Source organism: Octopus sinensis, linkage group LG12, assembly GCF_006345805.1.
Source record: "Octopus sinensis linkage group LG12, ASM634580v1, whole genome shotgun sequence".
In the NCBI taxonomy this organism is placed as follows: Eukaryota; Metazoa; Mollusca; class Cephalopoda; order Octopoda; family Octopodidae; genus Octopus; species Octopus sinensis.
This window is the reverse complement of record NC_043008.1, coordinates 55,735,112-55,762,793: the sequence shown is the minus strand read 5'-3', so window position 1 is coordinate 55,762,793 and position 27,682 is coordinate 55,735,112. Positions and strand designations below refer to the sequence as shown.

The 27,682-nt window shown below is 37.9% G+C and overlaps 1 protein-coding gene across 5 annotated transcripts in view; it reads left to right on the top strand.

Annotated features, from left to right (window-relative positions):
• Positions 1-27,682, top strand: part of LOC115218031 (dynactin subunit 3) — a 71,641-nt gene that overhangs the window by 4,354 nt on the left and 39,605 nt on the right. For 3 of the 5 annotated variants that reach the window (XM_029787782.2, XM_036507994.1, XM_036507995.1), the window contains 3 exons: positions 5,565-5,585; positions 15,617-15,701; positions 17,240-17,326. In XM_029787782.2, coding sequence (XP_029643642.1) covers positions 5,565-5,585; positions 15,617-15,701; positions 17,240-17,326 — 193 coding nt within the window. The remainder of the gene's footprint in view (positions 1-5,564; positions 5,586-15,616; positions 15,702-17,239; positions 17,327-27,682) is intronic. The other 2 variants (XM_029787783.2, XM_029787781.2) reach the window with 1 other exon arrangement.

Sequence of the window (27,682 nt, the reverse complement as noted above, 5' to 3'; positions counted from 1 at the left end):
TCAAGAGTCTCCTCCCTATTGAGGATTATACATTGGTACTCTATTACTTGTTTCAGTTGTGACTGTGGCCATGCTGGAGCACCGCCTTTAGTCAAGCAAATCGACCCCAGGACTTATTCTTTGTAAGCCTAGTACTTATTCTATTGGTCTCTTATGCCAAACTGCTAAGTTACAGGGATGTAAAAACACCAGCATCGATTGTCAAGCGGTGTTGGGAGGATAAACACAGACACACAAACATACACACACACATACATATATATACATATATATGACGGGCTTCTTTCAGTTTCCGTCTACCAAATCCACTCACAAGGTTTTGGTCAGCCCGAAGCTATGGTTGTGGAGGCACGCGGCCCAAGGTGCCACGCAGTGGAACTGAATCCGGAACCATGTGGTTGGTAAGCAAGCTACTTACCACACAGCCACTTCTACACCTATTAAAGAGTTTTTTTGCTTTTTTGTTAAACCTGTTTATATGCAAAACCTTCAAAACAAAATGAACACACACACACGTTCAGTGTTTTATCCTCTGTCATCCATAATGTTTTTTCTGATATAAACCATTTGTGGTCAATACAGAAATCATTATTATTATTATTAAGGTGGTGATCTGGCAGAATTGTTAGCATGCCAGGCAAAATATTTAGTGGCATTTTGTTTGTCTTTACATTCTGAGTTCAAATTCAGCCAAAGTCAACTTTGCCTTTCATCCTTTCGGGGTCAGTAAAATAAGTACCAGTTATGCACTGGGGTCGATGTAATTGACTTACTTCCACCCAAGAAATTGCTGGCCTTAAAATTTGAAAGCATCATTTTATTATTATTAAGGCAGCGAGGTGACAGAATCAAGCATGCCAGGCGAAATGCTTAATCGTATTTCGTCTGTCTTTACATTCTGAGTTCAAATTCCGCTGAGGTCGATTTTGCCTTTCATCCTTCTGGGGTCGATAAATTAAGTACCAGTTGCGTACTGGGGTCAGTCTAATTGACTGGCCTCCTCTCAAAAAATTTCAGGCCTTGTGCCTATAACAGAAAGGATTATTATTATTATTTATTATTATTATTATCATTATTATTATTATTATTAGTCATAGTTAACCAATGAATTAATTGGTTATTCGATTAATCTCTCAGTCAGTCAGTCTGCTAAGTTCATCAAAGTTCTTTCATTATCATTTGTAATCTCACCAATGACTTGCTCTCTACTCCAGGACTAGTGAAGGCATGTCATTGATGAGTTCAAGAATGGCAACGAAAGGACTTTAACGAACCTAGTTGACTGATTGATTGACTGAAGGAGTAATTAAATAATCAATTGGTCAGTTGATTAAATGGTTAACCAGTTGACTAATTACAGAACCAATGCATGTGTTTATTACTGGCATAATGATTCTCTTGGGATACAACTAGATTGGTGGAGTTTTTAGCATAAGTTATTTCTTTCAAAAAGACTATTATTTTTATTATACCATGACATTCTTCATCTTTGCTTCATATAAATTGCTGCAAAGGCTTGGCTTAAGTCTAACATGAAACCATGTAATGTGTTTAGTGCAAGACTGAAATCACATATCCAATAGGCTTCTTTCAGTTTCTGCCTTCCAAATCCATCCACAAGGCTTTGGGAGGCCCAGGACTATAGTCTAAGACACTTGCTCAAGGTGTCACACGGTGGGATTGAACCTAGGACCATGTGGTTGGGAAACTAACTTCCGACCATACAACAGATATGCTGCTCCAAAAGCTCACTTCAGTCTCACAATAAATAGACAAAAATGAAGGGTACGTAGTTCAACTGATATTTGTAATTGTAACTGTTAGTTTTCAAATAACTAATTTCATCAGTTGTATTTAGTAGCTTAATAACATCTTAAAGCAATGTTATCAACAGTAAAATATACTGAAAACAATGTATTTGTTATGTGAATTGTTCAGCTGCTCTGCTTTTCTCTTCAGGCTTTGTCTACTTCACAGTCTTGTTACCCTTTTTATTTATTCTTTCTTTTCTCAAAGACTTAAGTAAGGAGGAGACAAATTTTAAATGTTTTTTTGCTCATAACTTTCTCCTGTTACAGTTAGTTTCCTTTGACAAATCAAGTTTCCATTATTTTCATAAAGTGAAGTTGTCATAAAACAGCTTTCGGAAAATGACCCTGCTTTGAAAAAAATAAAGTTTAAAAATTACAGTTTCTAACTTTTGTGCAAAATATAAGGAAATAATTTAATGAGGAACAATCTGTGGATGTGGGTAAAAGGAATTAGCGTACCTTGTAAACTAATTTTCATTATTTTATAGGTTTAATATGTTTAACTGTTAGTATCAACCTCCCTGAGATCACCCTTACTTAAAGTGTTAATGTTTAAAGCAGATCTTAATTAAATTAATGTGACACCATGAATTCGGTTGGTTAACACTTACATAGCATTTGTGTGTGTGTGTGTGTGTTTAAAAGGCTGATTGTTATGCTCAGTCAGAAAGTGACCATTGGTTTCACACTTATGAAATACTTAGTTGTATAGGTAACTCATCAGACTCAAATGGCCGGAGGAACATAACCTCTCTACAAGTGGAGTGGGGCAATGATATTTGACCAGCCACAACAATCAACCTTCTAAATGTATTACAACTCTATTATTTTAGCATGTGCTTCTTTGCAGAACTACTGATGAGGTATGTATAGGTAGTATCAAAAGCTTCGACAGGAAGTCACGGGTGAAAGAAGGTCGCTCTGTATAGTCACTAGAGCTGAACGTGGTTAATAGTATAGTCTGTTAGCATGGTTGGGGATACCTTAGGTTTAGAAATCTATGTTTTGTGAATAATTATTTAATGGTTACATTTCTTATGGACCTCTCATCAGTTTTGGGACTGATGAAAGATCCATAACAAAGACTAAGGCATTGTCTACAAATATGGATCTCAAAGCCTGATATGCCCCTGAGCGTGCCAGTAGACTATAATAGAAATAAGATAATAATAATGATAATAACGGAAGGGCATCCAGCTGTAGAAATTCTGCCAGATCAAGATTGAAGCTTGGTGCAACCATCTGGTTTGCCAGCCCTCAGTCAAATTGTCCAACCCATGCTAGCATGGAAAGCAGACGTTAAACAATGATGATGATGATCATGATGAATATATTTTACTAAACCTGTTCTAAATCTTGATTATATATTGAAAGTTAATTAAACCCTTAGGGAAGTCAGTTCATTAGAAGTAAAATCACTGAAGGGTTAACTGTAAACAATTAAAAATAATGGAGAAATAGATTTGTTGTATACCCCTAGACGACTTATGGCACAACTTATGTATACCCCTAGACGACTTAACCTAGCTTGTTGAAAATGTTCAGTTCTTTAATATTAATCTCGTTACTGGAATATCACTTTCATGTAGATATAGTTTTGGTAAATGCTTCACCTAAAACCTCATTGTGTACCAATACTGACATGCGTGGCATAGGTTCACCATAACCGTGTCTTTATAAACACCTCTCCCTGTTCCCTTATCTTTCTTTCTCACATACATACATAAACATACTCCCTCTCTCTCACTATTTCCTCACTATGTTTCAATATATTTATTCGAGTTTATTTCATTGAATTTTCATACTTACCCTCGGTTCATGTTGATACTGCTGTTACAAATCTCAAATATAAGAATCATCTGCATTGCAGAAGCTTTGCGTTCTTGAAAAGTCTTGCTGTGTTGTGAAGTTCTATAACATGAAACTTATTTTCCTGTCAACTTCAATCTTACATAGAAGTTAATCAATGAAAAAAAAATGTTTCTGGTTACAGAATTCCATATCTTTTATATTTTACTTGAACTGTGGCCATGCTGGTGCACTGCCTTGATGGGTTTAGTTAAACAAATTGAACCCAGGAATTGTTTTTTTAAATCTGGAACTTGATTTATCTGTCCCTTTTGCCAAACTGATGTTATTTATGGATGTAAACAAACCAACATCGCTATCAAGGAATGAGGGAGGACAAAGACAAAGACATGCACATGCACACGTGTATAGATATGGATGCAGCCAGTTTCTTATTTCTTTATTGCCCACAAGGGGCTACACATAGAGGGGGCAAACAAGGACAGACAAACGGATTAAGTCGATTACGTCGACCCCAGTGTGTAACTGGTACTTAATTTATCCACCCCGAAAGGATGAAAGGCAAAGTCGACCTCGGCGGAATTTGAACTCAGAACGTAACGGCAGACTAAATACCTATTTCTTTACTACCCACAAGGGGCTAAACACAGAGGGGGCAAACAAGGACAGACAAACGGATTAAGTCGATTACGTCGACCCCAGTGTGTAACTGGTACTTAATTTATCGACCCCGAAAGGATGAAAGGCAAAGTCGACCTCGGCGGAATTTGAACTCAGAACGTAACGGCAGACTAAATACCTATTTCTTTACTACCCACAAGGGGCTAAACATAGAGGGGGCAAACAACGACAGACAAACGGATTAAGTCGATTACGTCGACCCCAGTGTGTAACTGGTACTTAATTTATCCACCCCGAAAGGATGAAAGGCAAAGTCAACCTCGGCGGAATTTGAACTCAGAACGTAGCGGCAGACGAAATACCACTAAGCATTTTGCCCGGCGTGCTAATGTTTCTGCCAGCTCGCTGCCTTTTCTCTCTATCAAATTCACTCACAAGGCACTGGCCAACCCTGAGACTATAGCAGAAGATAGACTTTTGTCCAAGGTGCTGCTGCATAGTGAAGCTGAACCCAAAACCACCTGGTTGCAAAGCAAATTTCTTAACCACACAACTGACTGTGCCTGCAAGATTTTCACGAAGGCAATGCTTCTGTAACACAAGTCATACCACTCATACATTGGTTCGAAATTTCATGCATTTCCACCCTGTATATCTTAATTCATGAGCCACCATATAAAACGATTTTTGTTGCAAAATGCTTTCATCATTGGCTGACATTAACTTGCTTGTTTCATTTTATTTTTCCTTTGGTTTCATTTTATTTTTTTTCAAGCCATGCTGTGATGATTTGTTTTTCCTTGTTTTGACAATGTATAAAAATTAATCTGATTCATGTGTTTCATGATAATTATTATAACAACTCTTCATTGACAGCTTTCTACAGCAAACGTATTGCCTCTCTGTTGCTTTCGTTTCCCTTTTTTTTTTATATATATATATAACCCTTAAGCATTTAAACCTGTAATATATGGTTAAAATAAATATTACACTGTTTTTATTTTTAGACTAGTTTCAGCCTCTCACACCTGCCCCGCAGTGTCATTCTAAAACAAACAATTACATTGAAATCTCAAAGCTATGAGATAATCCATGACTAATTCAAAATGATGTGAATAAATAAGTATTACATTTGACAAATTAATCTGAATGCTAAAGGGTTAATATTTAATCTTGCCGTTTATTTCTGTTTTTGCATTTTTTTTTGTTTGATTTGTTGTCCTTTTTTTATTGTTTTTTTTTCTATTTTGTGTTTGTTTGATTATGGCCACTTCTTGCATGTTTGGTATTGAAATAACTCTTGTCTTCCTGCTTCCTTTCCAGGCTAAATCAACCAATGTCAAGGTAACATTTTAATGCACATAGTTGCTTCATCAATTGTACCTCCTTTTTTTTTTTTTTTAATCTACTAACACACAGCAAAATATTATATAATTACTAAGCTTCCTCTCTCTTTTAATTTTAATTTTAATAGTGGTAACGGTCTACTAATATATATATACATGTACATGTCAAATGTGGGTTCTCTTTTCTATTAAGGTTTTTCTTTATGTGGAGTATCTACACAATAATTCCTCTCTCTCTCTGTGTTTGTACAAACATACATACATACATACAGAGATGTGCATGTATGTATATGTGTGTAGCTGTATGCATGCATATATATATATGTGTGTGTGTGTATGTATGTATTTATGTATATATATATATATATATATATATACACACACACACACATACTGGGTGTTCCAGAAGTCTTGAGCACATATCTGCTGAACTATGATTGGTAGTAAGATGAAACTGGTACCAAAAGAAGCACCAGGAAGGAAGTCCATATTGAGATGGCATGGTAAATTCATGAACGATGGGCATTTGTGCCCAGCTAAGAGAACGGGACACCCCTAAACTTCAGATGATGCGGTTGAGCAAGTTCGAATTGCCTTCGAGCGGAGCCCCTGTAAATCGATCAGAAGAGTCAATAGGGAACTTCAACTTCTTATAACAACTGTTTGGCATATCTTAAAAAGACAGTTAGTCCAACAGTTGCAGGTCACTGATAAACCAGCTTGTCATGACTTTTGCATTGCAATGCAAGAGAAGTTGGAAGATGACGGATTTGATGACCGGCTTGATTTTAGCGATGAGGCAACCTTCCACGTAAATGGCAAAGTTAACAAGCATAACACTCGCATGTGGGGTACTGAAAACCCACATGAACTTCTTGAGCATCAGCGAGATTCCCCAAAGGTGGACGTGTTTTGTGCCATGTCCAAGAAAGCTGTCTACGGACCATTCTTCTTTGAAGGAGCAACAGCCAATGGTGACACATACCTCGACATGCTGGAAAACTGATTAATGAGTAAGTTGAGTGAGGAAGAGTCAGGGTTCGACAGTATCTGAACACAACACTGCCAGACAGATGGATTGGACAGTCTGGGCGAGATGATTGCATTCTCATGCCCTGACCTCCCGGGTCTCCAGACCTCACACGCTGCGATTTCTTTTTGTGGGGGTTTGTGAAAGAACTCGTCTATGTGCCTCCCCTTCCAAAAGACATGGATGAATTGAAGGCCCAAATAACAAAAGCTGTTGCAACCATCGATAACGCAATGCTGGAGTGCATTTGGCAAGAATTGGACTATCGGCTTGATGTATGCTGTGTGACCAGCGGTGCTCACATTGAACATCTTTGGACATTCCATAAAACATCTTGAAATTACAGGCTTTCAGAATATACCAGGATGCGTTTTTATGTCCTTAATAGTTTTCGAGATATTCAATGTCAAAATGTGCCCAAGACTTCTGGAACACCCTATATATAAACTATATGTGTGCATGTGTGGTTATATATGCACGCACACGTATTCGTTATTTTTAGACAATGATGTTTTAAATGCTCCATGTTCTAACCTGAAAAAAATTAGAAAGAAAAAAGCTTTTTTTTTTTTGCTTATGTATTAGTCTGCAGCAAGTAGAATAGAAAGCAATTGAACCATACTTATGGCTCAGTCACAATTCATAGTGGCAATATCAGCTGTTTTATCCTAATTTTCTTAGATAATAATACATTTAATAAATACATAAATGTCATTCACACTGCCACCAAATTCAATAGTGCTAGCTCTCTATTAACTGTTACAGGACATCTGACAGATCAGATGCATTGTCCAAAACCATGGCTGTCACGCATGAGTGAGTGTGAACATTTAAGCACAGTCATTTTGGTGAAGATGATTTGAGGCTGACTTATTTGACAGCTGACATTTTATTCAGTTCTATATTTAAGAGGTGAGGAATTATGTACATTATTTACATTTGACAGATATTTGTCCTCAGGCATATGGTGTAGTGGTTAAGAGCGCTGGCTACTAACCCCAAGATTCCGAGTTCGATTCCAAGCAGTGACCTGAACACTAACAATAATAATAATAATAATAATAATATAATAATAATGATAATAATAATAATAACAACAACATCGAAAAATACTTTAGGAATGAGAATCCAGGTTCGAAATTTCCCCAAGACATCTGAAGAAGGCTGGAGGGTATATCAGCCGAAATGTTGTGTTAACAACGACAAATATCCGTCAAATGTAAATAATGTAAATAAAGTGACATTTAATCACTAGACTATGTGCCTTCACAAATAATCAAATAATGACTGATCAGTGCTAACTGGTTGTATAAGAGAAAGTTAAATTATGTGGGTAATGAGGTAATGATATATTTCACATCCATCCACCCATCCATCTTTTCTGCCCACTATTCCTGGGAGCAGAGTCCTCAGGCCCTTCTTCCACAGAGTCCTATCAGAAGCAGCTGTCATTACATTTTTTGACTGGATTCCCAGGCATTAGCAACTGAGACTGGATTTTATCCAACAATCTTTCTCTTGGTCTGCCTCTAGATTTCCTCTCAGCTCAGCTTGAAGAATCTGTCATGCAATTGTTTCCTGCAGCATTGTATTCACATGTCCAGAGTACTGGAGCTGTGACCTCAATGCACAGAAGTGGCCGCTTGGCCCAGAGAAACATCCTGATTTCTGAGCTGCATACCCTCTTGAGTAACATTACTCCAGAGACCCTTCTGAGGAACCCAGTTTCAACCACTTGTATTCGCAGTCGTAACTGTTTCAGTTATCACCTAGCACCTCCAGCATTTGATCTCAGAAGAGGGGAGGCTGGCAAAAATAGCCAGTTCAGTTTTCACGTCTATCCTCACCTTTGGTCGTATATTTTATAAATAAACAAACATCTAATTTTATGTAAAGAAAATCAAAAATCAAATAGAAATTGTAGTTGTGATACCTGTGCCGGTGGCACGTAAAAAGCACCATCCGAACGTGGCTGATGCCAGCGCTGCCTTGACTGGCTTCTGTGCCAGTGACACGTAAAAAGCACCAACCGATAGTGGCCGTTGCCAGCCTCTCCTGGCACCTGTGCTGGTGGCACATAAAAAGCACCCACTACACACGGAGTGGTTGGCGTTAGGAAGGGCATCCAGCTGTAGAAACACTGCCAGATGAGACTGGAGCCTGGTGCAGCCTCCTGGCTTCCCAGACCCCGGTAACTGTCCAACCCATGCTAGCATGGAAAATGGATGTTAAATGATGATGATGATGATGAATGTATTGAAAACCTGAAAGCGATAGCATTAGTATTTTTGTTATTTGGTCAATGTAAAAGAAATAGTTAATCTATATAAGCTCTTAATCCAATTTAGTTAATTATTAACTAAGGTTACTTACTCAGCTAAGCTAATATAGGCATTCTTTTTGTGTTGTAATTAAAACAGTTAATGTTGACTTTTTTAATACAGTTTCTTTTTCCTTTTTTTTTTCTTCATAAATTTAGTGTTGATTTTTTTTCTTAATTGTAAACATTATTGCATAGGTATAGCTACGTTTTTAAGAACTTTTCTTCACAATCAGGTTTCAATTGCTTCTTGGCTTACACTTCTACTCTACAGCACCATAGGCAAGTGTCTTTCACTATAGTCCTGGGGCTGTGAATGAATTTGGTAAGCAAAAACTATGTGGAAAACTATCATGTGTGTGTGTGTATGTACAGGTGTCTTTGTGCTTCTGTCTCACTACCTGGCATTCAGTGTTGGTTTGTTTATATCCTTCTAACTTAGCAGCTTGTCAAAAAGAGACTGATTGAATAAGCCTTGTAAGTGGATTTGGTAGATGGAAACTGAAAGAAGCCCATCGTACATATATATATATATATATATATATATATGTGGGTGTGTGTATGTTTATGTGTCTGTGTTTGTCCCCTCAAGGCCAGCAATTTCAGGGCAGTGGGGTTGGGTGGAGGGGTAAGTCAATTACATTAACTCCCAGTGCTCAACTAATATTTACTTTATCAGCCCCCAAAAAGGATGAAAGGCAAAGTTGATATTGGCAGAATTTGAACTCAGAATGTAGAGATGGACAAAATGCCGCTAAGTACTTTGTCTGACATGTAAACGATTCTGTCAACCTTATATATTATATGTATAATGCCAAAACATCCTGCAGACTGTGATAGTCAATAAAATAGAAATAAAATTTTGAAATTTATTCTTTCTCTATGGCCTGGTACCAAATGATCTGTGACTCAGTGGTTAGGGATTCCTGCTATAAACCATTCTTTTTATGTAGATATGTATAAGATAGCATATAGTATAGTACAAAGAAGCTGATGAAAAACATGGAGGTTTAGCAACAGGAAAGGCATCCAGCTGTAAAATAATGCCTTGATAATATATTTGTCTAATCCATCTTATCATGGAAAAATATGTAAAAACAAACAAAATGAAGGTGCTTAATTAGCAATCTCATAGCCTTGAGTTTAAACCTTGCTACTGCTGTTGTAGATCCCTAATTGAGGTAATTCATATAGAAAATGTCTCAAGTTTTCAGAAATCCTCCTTCTAATACTAGTATGGGAAAATCATCACCATCATCATCATTTTGTGTACACTTTTCCACTGGATGAGTTCTCACTGTCCAAGATTTGTTCTTATTTGAAGTTACTGCCTTCCTGTATGGGTCGACGATCTCATCTTGCTCTCAGTTGCACATTCCATTTTTGGCTTAGATTCTACAGCTAGATGTCCTTCCTGATGCCAACCAATTTACAGAGTATTCTGGGTGCACATTATCATAGCATCAGTGCCAGAAAGGTTCTCTTCATGACTGAAGAATCCACCCAACCCTCCATTGCTTTTTGTTCATTTGCCAATGTAGTACAGAGTACACCAGGTGCATTTTTTCGTGGCACCAGCACTAGAGGGTATACCTTGTTGCCGACAAGACAAAGGAGTCCTTTCTCCTATGATGTCACTATTCATCTGACATTGTGTTGTGTACATTAATATTAAGCATAATATTTGAATATAAAATTGAGCAACAATTTTATTGTAAGTATTTATACATGCTATTACAACAGCCAGTATTAATTGTAGCATAGCCAAGATTTTCCAGTTTGATAGAGTGAATAGAGAATTAACAGCTCTTAATCATTTAGACTATACTTGAAGTGGTCAAGAGTTAATCCTTTTACAAATTGCAAATATCACTGCCTGAGATCAAGTATAGTTACACTGTGCTGTATTCTACTGTTTAGCTGATTGGCAGTCTTTACTATCTGCCATTCCAAAACAGGATAGTGCAAGCTGTTGCAGGCTGGACCCAATTTTGGCACTCTTGTTATAGAAACCTGGCATCACACCAGCCCATCTGAACTATTAATATGGCCGAAGTATAAGCTTATAGCTGTTGTAAAAGTGCCAAGAATATGTTGGCAATAATCTATAATTAAGCTCTGTAATTATAATAGAAGGGTGGAGGCGTGGCTGTGTGGTAAGAAAATCACTTTGCAACCACATGGTTTTGAGTTCAGTTCCACTGCATAGCACCTTGGAAAAATTGTCTCCTACAATAGCCCCAGGCTGACCAATGCCTTGTGAGTGGATTTGGTAGGCAGAAACTGAAAGAAGACGGTGAGCTGGCAGAATTGTTAGCACTCCGGGCAAAATGCTTAATGGTATTTCATCTGTCTTTATGTTCTGAGTTCAAATTCCGCCAAGGTCGACTTTGCCTTTCATCCTTTCGGGGTCAATAAATTAAGTACCAGTTATGCACTGGGGTCGATATAGTTGACTTAATCCGTCTGTCTGTCGTTGTTTGTCCCCTCTGTGTTTAGCCCCTTGTGGTTCCTAAAGAAATAGGTATTTCATCTGTCTTTATGTTCTGAGTTCAAATTCCGCCAAGGTCGACTTTGCCTTTCATCCTTTTGGGGTCGATAAATTAAGTACCAGTTACACACTGGGGTCGATGTAATCGATTTAATCCCTTTATCGGTTCTTGTTTGTCCCCTCTATGTTTAGCCCCTTGTGGGCAATAAAGAAATAAGAAACTGAAAGAAGCCTGACGTGTGTGTGTGTGCATGCATGCGCCTGTGTGTATACATATATACATACACACACACACATACACACGTTGGCATGGGTTGGATGGGTCTCTACTATGTTATCTCATCTGCAAAGTGGGAAAAAATTATTGTAATTTTGTAGTAATATCAATAACTATTGTTAGTCATCATAATCATTTGTGCATTTGTGATCTGACCACCCTACTCCACTTCACTGTGTATAACAAAATATATATAGTAATATATAATATTTGATAGTAGAATACCAAGTAATAAATATTATTGTTATTACAAAATAGCGAAGGTGGTGAGCTGGCAGAAACGTTAGCACGCCGGGTGAAATGCTTAGCGGTATTTCGTCTGCTGTTATGTCCTGAGTTCAAATTCCACTGAGGTTGACTTTGCCTTTCATCCTTTCGGGGTCGATAAATTAAGTAACAGTTACGCACTGGGGTCAAAATATTTGATAGTAGAATACCAAGTAATAAATATTATTGTTATTACTAAATAGTAAAGGCGGTGAGCTGGCAGAAACGTTAGCACGCCGGGTGAAATGCTTAGCGGTATTTCGTCTGCTGTTATGTTCTGAGTTCAAATTCCGCTGAGGTTGACTTTGCCTTTCATCCTTCCGGGGTCGATAAATTAAGTACCAGTTACGCACTGGGGTCAATATAATCGACTTAATCTGTTTGTCCCCTCTGTGTTTAGCCCCTTATGGGTAGTAAAGAAATAAGTATTTTGCCTGTTGCTACATCCTGAGTTCAAATGTCATCGGGGTTGACTTTGCCTTTCATCCTTTTGGTGCTGATTAATTAAGCACCAGCGAAACACTGGGTTCGATGTAATCAACTAAATCCCTTCTCCACAAATCTGGGGCCGTGTGCCTCCAGTACAAAGGATTATTACAAAATAGTAATAAAATGAAAGTGAATATAGATATTTGTGTAATTGTAATGGCTTCAACAACTCTACTCCCAATGAAGTTATTAATGGCTATTATTGGCCTGCAATTATAATGTGTGTGTGTGTGTGATCTCTCAGATGATTACATGAGTTAACTCCCATATTTCAAGATTTTTCCGTGACACAGTTACCATGCTAGCTACTGTTTTACTCCAAGCAGTTATACATTGTTTATACACTTGACAAGTGAATTATACAACTGTGACATCATCGTTTAATGTCTGTTTCTCATGTTGGCATGAGTTGAACGGTTTGACCAGAGCTGGCAAGCTGCGCCAGACTCCAGTCTGATTTGGCATGGTTTCTACGGCTTGATGCCCTTCCTAACACCAACCACTTTATAGAGTGTGCTGGGTGCTTTTTGTGGCACTTTTACATAGCACTGGCTTGAGTGCTTTTTACATTGTACCAGCACAGGACTCTTGCAGACCAATCTTCTTCATCAGGGAAGTGACCACAACACTTCTGCTGTCAACTACAGGTCTTTTTGAGGTATGATTATATTATACTTTTATAAATTCTGCTAAACTGGTATTGAGTGCTCCTGTCTCTTGTACATAAATTTGTATACATAGAAGTGTGTGTGTATATTTATATACATGGGTTTTCAGGTTTAATTTGATAGTTTGCATACAAGGAAAAGAAAACACAATATTCCATCCAAAAATATAAGTATTTTTAAAGAAACCAAAAAATATTAGCTGGGAGATAACAGTTCAATTTATTTAAAGTAACTGCCCTCAGCTTCCACCATGACCTCAGGCTGGCTTGGAACCTGAGGCATGTGTTTCTCACTGTGTCCCTGAGATCTTCAAACTCCTCCTTGATCTTGGTCACTAGCTTAGACTTGGTGTTGCAGGCAGAGTGGTTGGTGTCTTTCTCAACCACACCCCATGCATAATAACAACCCACAGGATTGCTATCAGGGAAATTAAGAGGCTAGAAATGGGGGCTGAAGTCATAGAAATTCACTGACAACCACCTCTGAGTCTTTCCTGGGTTTGTCAAGGAGCCAAATCATACTGCCTCACATATGGTCTTCTAACAGCAATCCTCTCCAGCTGGGGTTTGACCATAGTGTCCAGCAGCTTCACATAGCCATCTGAATTAAGCTTAAAGCCTTGTTCAAAGGTGTGGGGCAACATGACGCCACCCTCTCTGGAGACACACCTAAGGACCTAAAGGGAACTTGGTTTTTATGATGTCCATGTCATGTATTACAGCCATTATAGTGTTCACAGGGCATTGAGCAGCAATTATGATGTTGGCATTTTGACACCCAGCATAAATCTTCATTATACAGGTAACTCTTTTCTGAAATTCAGATGGCTTCCAGTTCTCCTTGTCAATTACCTTTTTCTCAACTACATCTTTAATCTTTATGCTCTCCAACACTGTTGCCTTTCATCAATACATCAAGCTCTTCCTGAAAAAAAAAGTGACATAAAATATTGTCAATTTTAGACCATATATCCTGTATATATATATATCTATAGATAAATATACAAAATCATTAAAATATTAACTTTTTTGTTTTGCATGATGGCATGAATTGGATGGGTCAGCATTATAATGCAGACCCAGTATCCTAACAACAGTTTTGATCCAGTTTCATCTCATCTTCAAGATCATTGTTTTCAGTCTGGCCTAATCACTTCTTATTTCAAGTTCTTAATTAACCATTGTCTCCAGTAATTACTGTTTATCACTAACAACCAACATTGTTTAACCCTTTCGTTACCAACCCGGCTGAAACCGGCTCTGGATCTGAGTACAAAAGTCTTGTTTTCATAAGTTTTGAATTAAGATCTTCCACCAAACCTTAGTCATAATTTATGTCCCTAACACTAGTTTAATGATAACTAAGTTATTTTACTAAATTCTTTGTTATATCTAAGATAATTGAAAGAAATGCAGAGCATTTCAAAATAAATACAGTAATGAAAGGGTTAACATATTCTTTACAATCCACTCATTTATTATTTTTTCATGTTCATACCAGAGCTGTTACTACTTCTACTTCTCTATCATCATCCAATGCTCATTGATAACTATTCATTTCCTAAACATGGCTCATGCAGATATAGATATATTCAGCTCACTTTTCCCCTATATACACCTTATAATTCAGCCTTTCGTACAAGGAAAGGAAAGCCTTAGAAACCCTACCTCTTTGATAGTTTTTACGCGCTAGATTATTTCAGAGTCTACCAACAAATTTTTTTCAACATTTGATTATTGTTTTTAGTTATACTGTAGATATTCTACCTCTTTGTACCTTTCTTTCTCTTTGTTTGTGCTTATCAAAATCATCATCATCGTCATCATTATTATGATTTTGACATCCATTTTACCAAAATGATGACAGCATATTTCAAAGACTGTTATACGGATTAACAACTTATGCATGTCCCAAAGTTAGTGAATTTCATAATTACAAGTTAGATGTAGTTAAATGTGGATTTTGGAGACAATAGTGATTACTTGATAGTTTCTGTGTAAGTGTGTGTATATGCATGCAAACCCTAAAGAACTCAATAGGATTTTTTCCGCTTCTCTTTCTCTCTCTTTTCCCCTCCACCTTCTCCTACATGGTAACACACATCAGATCTCTCTTTAATAGGATTTGTATGACATTACTTCAAGTTCGTGTGAATTACTTGAGTTAATTACAGATTAACCATGAAACTTCCTTAGGCCTGTACTAAATTTAAGCAATAAACTCTACTTCTACATATACTTTATATTTTTATTTGTCACTTATTTTTATACTTGCTCAATATTAATTTCTTTCCTGGAAATTAAATGCTTGCATTTCTTATTTTGATTTTGCAAAAAGGTCATATATGCTTTTCTTATTTGATTTAATCTCTCTCTCCCTTTGCTTTTTAACAAGTCTGTTGTATTATTTCAAGCAAATTCTTATTGTATCCTTGCAGATAGTTTTGTTTAGAACATGTAGCAAAGTGAAATTCATTTTCTTTTGCAGTGTATCGATGCATTAAACAATGTCCATTCCAAAATTAATGTATCTGTGGCTGGACGTAAGAACATCACCGAAACCTTTAATAAATGTAAGTGGACCATTTGGAAAAAATAGAAATCCATTTATTTAAATGTATTGTTTAAAATTTCAAATACATCATTATCATCATTCACCTGTTTTCCATGCGGGCATGGGTTGGACAGTTCAACAAGAACTGGTGAGCCAGGGGGACTGTGCCAAGTCCTGTATGTCTGCTTTGGCATGGTTTCTTAACACCAACCACTTTACAGAGTGTTCTGGGTGTTTTTTGTGTGTCCTTCTTAACACCAACCACTTTACAGTGTGTCACCAGCAGCAGTGAGGATACCAAACAACTCACAAGACAAGACCCCCTCAACTGAGGCAGGGCCCTGCCTTATGCCAGGTGATGAGAGATCAAAGTATGATAGAGGGAAAGGGTGAATCTTGTTTAAAATTGTGGGCTCAATGTAATTGGCATACATTTCCCCTCAAAATTGCTAGCCTCATGCCAAAATTAGAAAGAGGAATTATATTACATGCGTTTATAAACAATTGGTCACTGACTCTATTTGCTCAAGTTACTGTTCTGCAAGGGGTGTCCTTTATTTCCAACCTTCTGCGGAAATGTCTAGTCATGGGGAAATATCATCTTACTTGAAAACAAGTGAGGGTTGATGAAAGGAAGGGCATCCTTCTAGCTATAAAAAAATGCACCTGAAGAAATTCTGGCTGACTAATGTGAGCTTGGAAAAGTGGACGCTAAAGCAATTATGATAATGATGATGTGGTAAGCATGATTCTGGTGAACTATTGACGTCTGTAGAAGGATTTCTGTTAATTTGTTGACTGAAGTTGCATTCTGTCTAAGATTAGAAATATTTCTCAATTGGTTAACTTCACATGAATTCAGTGAACCCCTTCCTTCAAAATGGTTGTCAGATTCTAAAAAGGTGGCGAGCTGGCAGAAACGTTAGCACGCCAGGTGTAATGCGTAGCGGTATTTCGTCTGCCATTACGTTCTGAGTTCAAATTCCGCCAAAGTCGACTTTGCCTTTCATCCTCTCGGGGTCGATTAAATAAATACCAGTTATGCACTGGGGTCGATATAAATCTGTTTGTCCTCTCTGTGTTTAGCTCCTTGTGGGTAGTAAAGAAATAGGTATTTCGTCTGCTGTTACGTTCTGAGTTCAAATTCTGCCGAGGTCGACTTTGCCTTTCATCCTCTCGGGGTCGATTAAATAAATACCAGTTACACACTGGGGTCGATATAATCGACTTAATCCGTTTGTCCTCTCTGTGTTTAGCTCCTTGTGGGTAGTAAAGAAATAGGTATTTCTTCTGCCGTTACATTCTGAGTTCAAATTCCGCTGATGTCGACTTTGCCTTTCATCCTTTCGGGGTCGATTAAATAAGTACCAGTTACGTATTGGGGTCGATATAATCAACTTAATCCATTTGTCTGCCCTTGTTTGTCCTCTCTGTGTTTAGCCCCTTGTGGGTAGTAAAGAAATAGGTTGTCAGACTCTAAACATTCTCTTTCAATGTTCTAAACTTCTGTCAAATAGGACCAACTGAATGCTTTCTTTTTAATGTCTATTTTTTTAGTGTCAGACCTTCAAAAATATTTGGATCCAGAATTCACTGATGAACTTACCATAACTCCATCAGCTAAAACAGAAATGATCCTGGCTGGTAAGTGTGTCACATATTAACTTTACACCTAATATCAAGCTTTGTCCAAAGAATAAAGTGCTGTGTTGTTTATGACGCTTTCTGTGAAGGGCTCTGAGTGTGGTAGGGGAGAAAAAAAAATTGGTAGGAGGATCCAAATCCAAAATTCCTGAGTTACATTGTCTAACATTAACTATTTTGCCAGCTCACTGTTTAGCAGAGTAGTAATAGTAGTAGTAGTTTCAAATTTTGGCACAAGGCCAGGAATTTCAGGGAAAGGAGTAATTCACCCTGGTACCCATCTGGTACTTATTTTATTGAGCATGAAAGGATGAAAAGCTAAAGCTGACTTTGATAGCATTTCAACTCATGTGAAACTGGAAGAAATGCCCTTAAGCATTTTGCCCAATGCGTCAACAATTCTGCCAGTTTACCATTTTTAGGTTTTTTTTTTACTTGTTTCAGTCGTTTGACTGTGGCCATGCTGGAGCACCGCCTCTAGTCGAGCAAATCGACACCAGGACTTATTCTTTGTAAGCCTAGTACTTATTCTGTCGGTTTCTTTTGCCAAACCACTAAGTTACGGGGGCGTAAACACACCAGCATCGGTTGTCAAGCGATGTTGAAGGGACAAACATATATACACACATATATATACATATATATACGACGGGCTTCTTTCAGTTTCCGTCTACCAAATCCACTCATAAGGCTTTGGTTGGCCCAAGGCTATAGTAGAAGACACTTGCCCAAGGTGCCACGCAGTGGGACTGACCCCAGAACCATGTGGTTGGCACACAAGCTACTAACCACAGAGCCACTCCTGCGCCTAATAACGGTTTAGCATCTTTAGCATCTTTTCTTTAAAAGATTTTTTTCTATTTTGAGAAGTGGAATTCGATTACATTGAATTAGTATTTTAAGGACCCCTTGGTACATGAATGGTACTTATTTTATGGACACCGAAAGGAGGAAAAGCTAAGTCGACCTCAGTGAAATTTGAACTCAGAAAATAAAGACAGACGACGCACCTCCAAACGTTTTATCTAGTGTGCCAACCGTTCTGCCAGCGAAAGAGTAACAAGACTTTTGAGTTGCCTCCCTTGTGTTTGTTAGTTCTCTGGTTGATCAACTAGTGCAGTGATTCTCAAATTATCTGATGCGGTGTACCGGTAGTTTCCCCCGCCCCCTCAGTGTGTCAGGGACCGGTAATATTTCCTAGTAATATTAATTTATTCCGGAAACAATAAATATATATATATATATATATATATATATACATATAAGGAATATAATGAAAGTTTACATTTTTAAAATTTTATACTAGCAGTATCGCCCGGCGTTGCTCGGGTTTGTAAGGGAAATAACTATATAAGCATTTTTAGAGAGTTACTTCCCTTATAGATGCCAATTTGGGCTTTCTTAGCCATTTCTGTTTTGGTGTCTTCAAGCGATGAAGTCGTCGTTCTAAAAGAACGCTGGTCTCCTTGACAACGCTTTACGACGTTGATTTCCTTACACTCCCCTCCCCACAGCTTCATGAGGGAGGGAAGAAGGGGGAGAAGCAAACACAGGTGCAAGTGTGACCATGGACGCCAACTCCGCCGCCATCGACACACGAAAAATTATGCATTAAAATGGAATAAAAAATAATGTGAAATTATTTTTTAAATCGTAGACTCATCGTAGACGCGCGCTAATACTCAGACGGGCTCGATATGAATCACGACTATAAGATACCCGAATTTGGTTAAACTGCACCGCAAAATGTGGGAGTAGTTAGGAATCTAAATCGAAGGGGACAGACACTCACACAACTACAGTTTTATATATATAGATTTATTTTGTAAACAAATAATACAATATTACGTAAACATTTTATAAGCATTTTATAATGTTTCTTTTCTGGAAACTCGCCGTGTACTGGTAGCTGATGGCTCGCCGACCACCACTTTGAGTAGCACTAATCTGGTGTAAATGATTTATTTTTGGTTTATTTATTTTATTTTGTTACTTGTTTTAGACATTTGACTTGAACTGCCTTGAAAGGTTTTTTTTTTTTCTTTCAAGTCGAACAAATCGACCCCAGGACTTTTCTTTTTTAAAGCCTAGTACTTATTGTATTGGTTCTTTTGCCGAACCGCCAAGTTATAGGGACATAAAAACACCAACATCGGTTGTCAAGTGGTGATGTGGGGGACACAGACACAAAGACACTTACACACACACACATATGACGTGCTTCCTTCAGTTTCCGCCTACCAAATCCACTCACAAGGCTTTGGTCAGCTTGAGACTGTAGTAGATTTCATTTGCCCAAGGTGCCACACAATGGGACTGAACCCTGAACCATATGGTTGGGAAACAAGCTTCTTACCACACAGTCACACCTGAGCCTATAGTGACTTTAGAGGCTTTAATTTTTTTTTATTATTGTTTAGTCTGGTTGAAAAGAGCAGCACCCATCACCTTTTATTTTTTTAGGATCTCCAAGACAGGTAGAAGAAGAAAGGAAGAATATGACATACTGAATATTGGCAAACCTCTTGCCACACTTGTGCACTACTAAAAAAAAATACAACATAATTTTTCATTAAGTGTGCCATTCAGCAAGTCCTGTGGGCTGAAGTTTGCCCTTGTCTTCTCTTAGAGAACTGCCTTAGGGTTAAGAGATGGAGTAAAAACCTTCAGAGTTTTGTTTTCAAAGCCATTTTGTCATCATCATCATCATCATCATCATCGTTTAACGTCCATTCTCCATGCTAGCATGGGTTGGACGGTTCGACCGGGGTTCTGGGAAGCCAGAAGGCTGCACCAGGCTCCAGTCTGATCTGGCAGTGTTTCTACAGCTGGATGCCCTTCCTAACACCAACCACTCCGTGATTGTAGTGGGTGCTTTTTACGTGCCACCGGTACAGGTGCCAGGCGAGGCTGGCAATGACCACGATCGGATTGGTGCATTTTACGTGCCACCGGCACAGAAGTCAGTCGAGGCGGCGCTGGCATTGGCCACGTTCGGATGGTGCTTTTTACATGCCACCGGCACAGGGATTATAACTGCAGTTTCCATTGATTTTGATGTTGGTGATCTGTTTGTAATAACTATATTGAAAGTAGGAACTATTTTGTCAAATCTCTGTCGCATCATCTCTCGTTCCATCAATGTCTCTGTCTGTTGTCTTCTATTCTATCTCTCTGTTACCTTCATTCATTGCCCCTGCTGTTATCATTATAAACATCACCATTACCACAGCCCTCATCATCATCATCATTCATCTCTTTGAAACTAAAGACTAAAATATCACCAGTAATATTTAAAAGCAGTATGTAATTATAATTTTATTAAGGTTGGTAAAAGAAAACATTTTCATTGTTGTTGTTGTTGGTTAACCCTAGACTGGTCTTCAAATCTCGTCAGAGGAATAAAAAATGTTAAAAAGACATATCATTTTGGAAGAATAATATGTTAATAACCTAACGATATGTCTTTTTTTACATTTTTTACTCCTATGACGAGATTTTGCCCCTCAAAATGTTTTAATTACTGGACTTTAATTCCTTTGGGTGAAATCGAAACAGCTGTAAGGAAACATGTTGAATTTTTGCAGTTAATAAATTATGTTAATGCTACTTCTCCATTTTCTGGATTTTAATTTGAGTGTATATAAACAAAGTTTTATACTTAAACCTGTTACTTTAGGAATATTACTGTTCAAACAAACCAGTAATCCATGGGATATTTTTTGTCGCTTAAGATGGTTCTTTTAACTTCTCTTTAAACTTTTATGTATATGTATGGCCAGATAACCGAAGAGATGGTGTTGTGGATTTCCACCTCGGCGTCTGAAACTCAGAGTTTTATCTTGTCTATTGAATAATTGCCACATATTATTTTACAGATAAATTTCCTCTATTTACATAATATTGAGGTCTCTTTCTTTCTTTTGTTATCTTACCATTTTTACCAATATATATATATAAAATATGAATTAGAGATAAAACCACTATTATGCAACTCAAACAGTGATAGGCATAAACCAATACTTGGTGACAAGTGACTGAGACCTTTGGCGATATACTGTGCTTGAGACTCATCAAGCCAAGTGAAATCATAGTTGTGGCTGATGCTGGTGTTACATAACTGATATCTGTGCTGGTGGCATGTAAAAAGCACCCATTACACTCACGGAGTGGTTGGCATTAGGAAGGGCATCCAGCTGTAGAAACTATACCAAATCAGATTGGAACCTTGTGCAGCTCTCTGGCTGACCAGTTTCAATCAAACTGTCTAACCCATGACAGCATGGACAACAGACATTAAATGGTGATGACACACACACACACACATACACACAAATTTACTCACAAGGCTTTGGTTTGCCCACTGCTGCAAAAGATGACACTTGCTTGGGGCACCACTTAATAGGACTGACCTGAATACCAATGAGGCTGCAAAGTGAGCCTCTTTTTTATTTTTGTTTTTTGTTTCCTCCACTAGCCATATTTAGTAACATAAACTGGTTTCTGCCTCTCAAGGTATCATTGCATAATATTCTCAGCTAATCATTTGAGAAATCTCTTAACCTTTTCTGTTTCTTTATTACCCACAAGGGGCTAAACACAGAGGGGACAAACGGATTAAGTCGATTACATCGACCCCAGTGCGTAACTGGTACTTAACCCATTTCTTACCAACCCGGCTGAAACCGGCTCTGGCTCTGTAGTACAAATGTCTTGTTTTCATAAGTTTTGAATTAAAATCTTCCACCAGACCTTACTCACAATTTATGTTCCTAACACTAGCTGAATGATAACTAAGTTATTTTACTAAATTCTTTGTTATATTTAATGTAATTGAAAGAAATACAGAACATCTCAAAATAAATACAGTAATTGAAGGGTTAATGAATGCCAACACTCTGAGAAAAACCCATGACTTTGGTTCTCCAGTTCTTCTTCTTCTCTATACATATGTGGGTGTGGGTAAATGTGTGGAGCATGCATAGAGGTGTTCTTGTGATGTAAAACTTTAGAACAAATGCAGAAGCTTCCCCGGCCCTCAATTCTTCAGTGGTTGGCAAAATAAGGGTGTTTTGCAGTTGATATTGTTTTAGGACTGCTCCTTTCCCAGTTACCACTTTGGCTCTTGATCCTTCCAAGTTTGATAAAATAAGGGTTTACTGGGGTTGATGTTATGTTTTAGGACCAATGCAGAGTGCCCCCCCCCCCCCAAGCTCCCACTTTGGCCTTTGATCCTTCCAAGCTTGATAACATAAAGGTGTACTGGCGTTGATGTTGACTTTATCAACCATTCTCTATAATATAATCCAATGCTCCAGCTTGGCCACAGTCCAGTGAGTAAAACCATTGAAAGAGTTAACTAAATGAATGATGCTTTAGAGTTTTAGAGATGAAGAGTTTTACCGTTTCACTACATATACTTCCAATCAGTGAAATTCTTCATCTCCAAAACTCTAAGGCTTCACTCAGACCCAAAGGAAATGGCAACTCGAAGCCACTCACCCATGACCTTTCTCCAAAACTTATATGACATCACAGCAATTACATTTAGTAGTGAATATGTTTCAAGATAATGGTGATGATGATGGTGATGGTGGTGATGATGGTGTTGATGATGATGATGATGTAGATGCACATATCTCGGTCAATTATTGATTGCAATGCTTTGAGCGAAAATAGCTTTGGCTTAATTCTGATTTCTTTTTAAAATATTTTCTCAGCTTCAGTGTTTCAATATTATGAGCACACATCTTCATATGGACACTTTCCACCTAATTGCAATGTGTGTGTGTGTGTGTAATATATGTAAATATATGTATGTATGTATAAGTGCATGTGTGTCTATGTTTGTAACGTTTGCGTGTGTGTATGTATATATGTTTGTATACATATGTGTGTGTATGCATATGTTTGTATGTATGTGTGTTTGTATATAGGTGTTTGTGTGTATGTTTGTATCATGCATGCATGTGTGTTTGTATCTATGTATGAATAAATGCTGTTGGTGTATGTGTATCTCTTTGTGTGAGTGTGTATATGTGTGTATGCATGCTTGTAGGTGTGTGTTTCTATGTATGTATGTTTGTGTGTGTATATATATATATATATGTTTGTATGTATGTAAATATCTTACATTTGTCCACTTAGCTATGTATACTGCATCTATGCGTCTATATATATGTATGTATCTAAACGTGTGTGTGTATATTATATATACACCCACACATATACTCATGCTCATACACACCCCTCTCGCTCACTAACTCACTCTTCACTTTGGACGACAGAGCTTATTCTTAGCCACACAAGTAAGTCTACATCCTGTAAACTCAGAAACTTATTATAATATGAAACTGCCTTGGCAACAAAGCTTGTTTAGATTAGTCTTAAGATGGTGCCAAATTTAGCCACAGATAAATAGTTAGACAAATTATTGACTGAACAAGATGTTTTTGTCGTAGTTTTAACCTCACCTTTGTAACGTTCTTACAAAATATGTTGATATTGGCATGTGGTTCCAACTTTGCCTGTTCATTTAGCTTTCCTTTCTGTGAGCTTACAGAGATTTTAGTATTCTTATGTAATATATAATTTCCTCTAATCCCTGAAGGACAGTCAAGAGCTGTTGTTTAGCTCTGGTTGTTCTTTTGGTGTAAAAGTTGGAAAAAAGGAATGATGAAATTTATTGCAGCATTCTCAGATTTCTGGTACTTATTCCTGACAGAGAGAGACTTGGACTGAGGCAGAATGTAGGATTTAGTAACCCTTAAATATGTGACCCTTTAGCGTTCAGATTATTCTGTCATATATATTGCTTATTCCTTCACATTGTTTTGACTGGTAATTATTTTATAAAAACCCTGAAAGGAAGAGAGGTAAAGTTGTTCTAGGCAAGATTTGAACTCAGAACATAAAGAGCATTTTGTCCATCGCACTAACTACTCTATCAGATCTCTCTCTATTTTTCTCTATGCTCTTGCTTGATGGGGTTGGGATCATTGCAGTTAAGCTTTGAGTTTTTGATGATGGGATTATTTTTAGAATGACATTGAAGGGTAGGTGTGAGAAGCCTGACCTTGTAAGTTTGAACACAAAAACAGGTAGAATATTTGGACCAGATATAGCCAGTTTGAATTCTAAAGGGTTAAATAACTACAGCTTATTTGAACTCATGATCTATGAATAAGTGTTTCAAAATCAACAAGGTTCGCCTTCTTCAAAGCATGTGTTGAGAACATTGTTCTCCATGGAGCTGAAACCTGGTACTGGAAAGATTAACAGTACATGTACAAAGCATCTCAAAGTCACTGGCCTTGTGCCAAAATTAGGAAGGATTATTCTTATTATTATTATCTGCGTGACAGACAATGCAAGTGAATGGAGAAAATGTATGGGCATGAAAATTATCAGCAGATGTATGCGGTAGAGAATTGTGTTGACGTATGTTTGTGACATGAATAACTGACTTGAGTGGAGTGTAAAAGCATCTATGAATTGTCTAGTGAAAAGCGTCAATACTAGCAAGCTCGCTTGCTATGCTGTGCTGGAAGATCAATTATAGAATTGATTTGCTTCTGGTTGATCTGTAAAATGGCAAACGAAGAGACACTCAGGAAGATCTGCAACACATAGATCTACGCATGTGGTTTGTCAAATGTGATTCTCAGAGTACCAACGGAATGAAATGTCACCTTTGAGTAAGTAAATTAATATCCGAGTGCTGTGGCATGTAGTGTGTGGTTAGTGTGTTTCGTACATTTGACACAGTCCAATACATAGAGATAAATAAATAATGACACATGGTGGATAATATAATAGAAGTAATGTTACCCAGAACAGACAATAAAAGAAATTATACATTATATATTTGCTTTAATCACTCGTTGACCAGAGTGGTCGGTGGATGCCTGCTGGGCCCATAACACATAAGGTCTGTAGATAGAAAATAAGTTCTGCAAAGAAATGGATACAACTTTTGATATTTATACATTGTAACTGAGTTTTCTACAAATATATGGAAATTGTCGCTGTGATACCAGTGCCGGTGGCACGTAAGAGAAACATCCAAACATGGCCGTTGCCAGCGCCGCCCCGAGTGGCCTCCTCGCCGGTGGCACGTAAAAAGCACCATCCGATCGTGGCCGTTGCCAGCCTCACCTGGCCTCCGTGCCGGTGGCACGTAAAAAGCTCCATCTTGATCGTGGCCGTTTGCCAGCCTCGTCTGGCACCTGTGCCGGTGGAACGTAAAAAGCACCCACTAAACTCACGGAGTAGTTGGCGTTAGGAAGGGCATCCAGCCGTAGAAACATTGCCAGATCAGACTGGGCCTGGTGCAGCCTTCTGGCTTCCCAGACCCCAGTTGAACCGTCCTACCCATGCTAGCATGGAAAGCGGACGCTAAACGATGATGATGATATCAACTATGAGGGTGCTGAAAAGTTCCTGGCTTTAACGGTATCATGAATGGCTTGGCTGGAGGCCCACCTTCCAAGTCCTTTTAGAGAGCTTCTTAAAACTGAAGGACCATTGCAATAAATGTGTGAATTATTTAATGCCCACTCTCCATGCTGACATGGGTTGGACGGTTTGAGATGGAGTTGGCTAGCAAGAGTTGTCCAGACTCCAGTTGTCTGTTGAGGTATGGTTTCTACAGCTGGATGCCCTTCCTAATGCCAACCACTTAACAGAGTATACTGAGTGCTTTTTACATGCCGCAACTAATCCTCCTGTATTTTCTTTTACCCAGAGCCAGGAACTTTTTAGCACCTCCTCATATATATATATATATATATATATATATATATATATAAAATTAAATAATAAGGGTAGAAATTGATGTTAATCAATTAAAACCAGTGGCTTAGCATATTTAAAAATCCAAAGATGAAAAATTGTATTACATACAAAATTGAATGACCACTAAAGTGGACACCCTATATGCTAAATATAGATGTCAAATTGCCATTACCACGAAGAATGTGTTCTCAAGAAAAAAATCTCAGCAAATTTTGCAGGATCAACGGGTCACCAACTGAAAGGATCACATCAAAATTTCTGAAGCGTGGTGGGCAGAGACAATAGTAATGGGACTTTTTGCTTAGTAGGTAGGATAGGCATTTGAAGAAGGCCTGCGAAACACATTGTATCTTAGTGTCTTACTGATGCATGATCAGTATATGCAAAAGGTTGCTTGATTGCAACCCGTTCAACTTACCATTGTTGTTATTGTCATCATCATCATCCTTATTTAATGTCCACACACATATATATATATATATATACACACACACACACACATATATGTATATCTTTTATTCTTTTGTTTCAATCAATTCACTGCGCCCATGCTGGAGCACTGCCCTAAAGGGTTTTAGTTGAACAAACCAACCCCAGGTTTATTTTAAAGCCTAGCACTTATTCTATTGGTGTTTTTGCCAAACCATTAAGTTATGGGGATGTAAACCCACCAACATCGGTTGTCAAGCAATGGTGGGCGAGTGGACAAACACAGACACAAAAACACACACACAAACATATATGATGGGCTTCTTTCAGTTTCCGTCTACCAAATTCACTCACAAGGCTTTGGTTGGCCCGAGCCTATAGCAGAAAACACTTGGCCAAGGTGTCATGCAGTGGGACTGAACCTGGAACCATGTGGTTGGGAAGCAAGCTTCTTACCATACAGTCATATTTATAAATGATGGGTTTCTTTCAGTTTCCACTTCTAAATCCACTGACAAGGCTTTGGGCAACTTGAGGCTAAAGTAAAAAGAAAAAAAAAAACACTTCCCCAAGGCACTGTGCAGTGGAACTTGAAGTATGAAAGAAAAAATAGACATAAAACAAATAATATGAAACAGGTAGTGGATGATCTAAAAATGTTGCACCTTATATGGTACCACTTTAGCAAATTCTGCTAAGAACCTTTTGGGAATGTTACGCCCTACACAGTACCATTTCTGGCAGTGCTGTCAGTAATAGGTAAGAGATCATCTGGGAATGCTACCCCCTTATATGTTACCAGTAAAGCCAATGCTGTCAAGAATAGGTGGCTGATCTTGTTGGAAAGTAGCAGCTAGAGAGATTGGCATCCTATCAAGGGGTGGAGAGAAAGAGGGAGAGAATGTGTGAGAGAGGCTTTATCTTTTCATCTTAATGTGCAATCATCTATTTACTTGCTCCTTGAAAGCTCCTTGGGACTTTAGAGGAGGTCTTTAAATTTTATCGTTACCATGGACAAATGACTGTAACAACAACAACAACAAATATTTACAGAATTGAAACCATCAGTATAAACATTTCCATCTGCTTAATTTTTTTTCTTTGTGTCTTTTCTGTTTTTTTTTAAAAAAA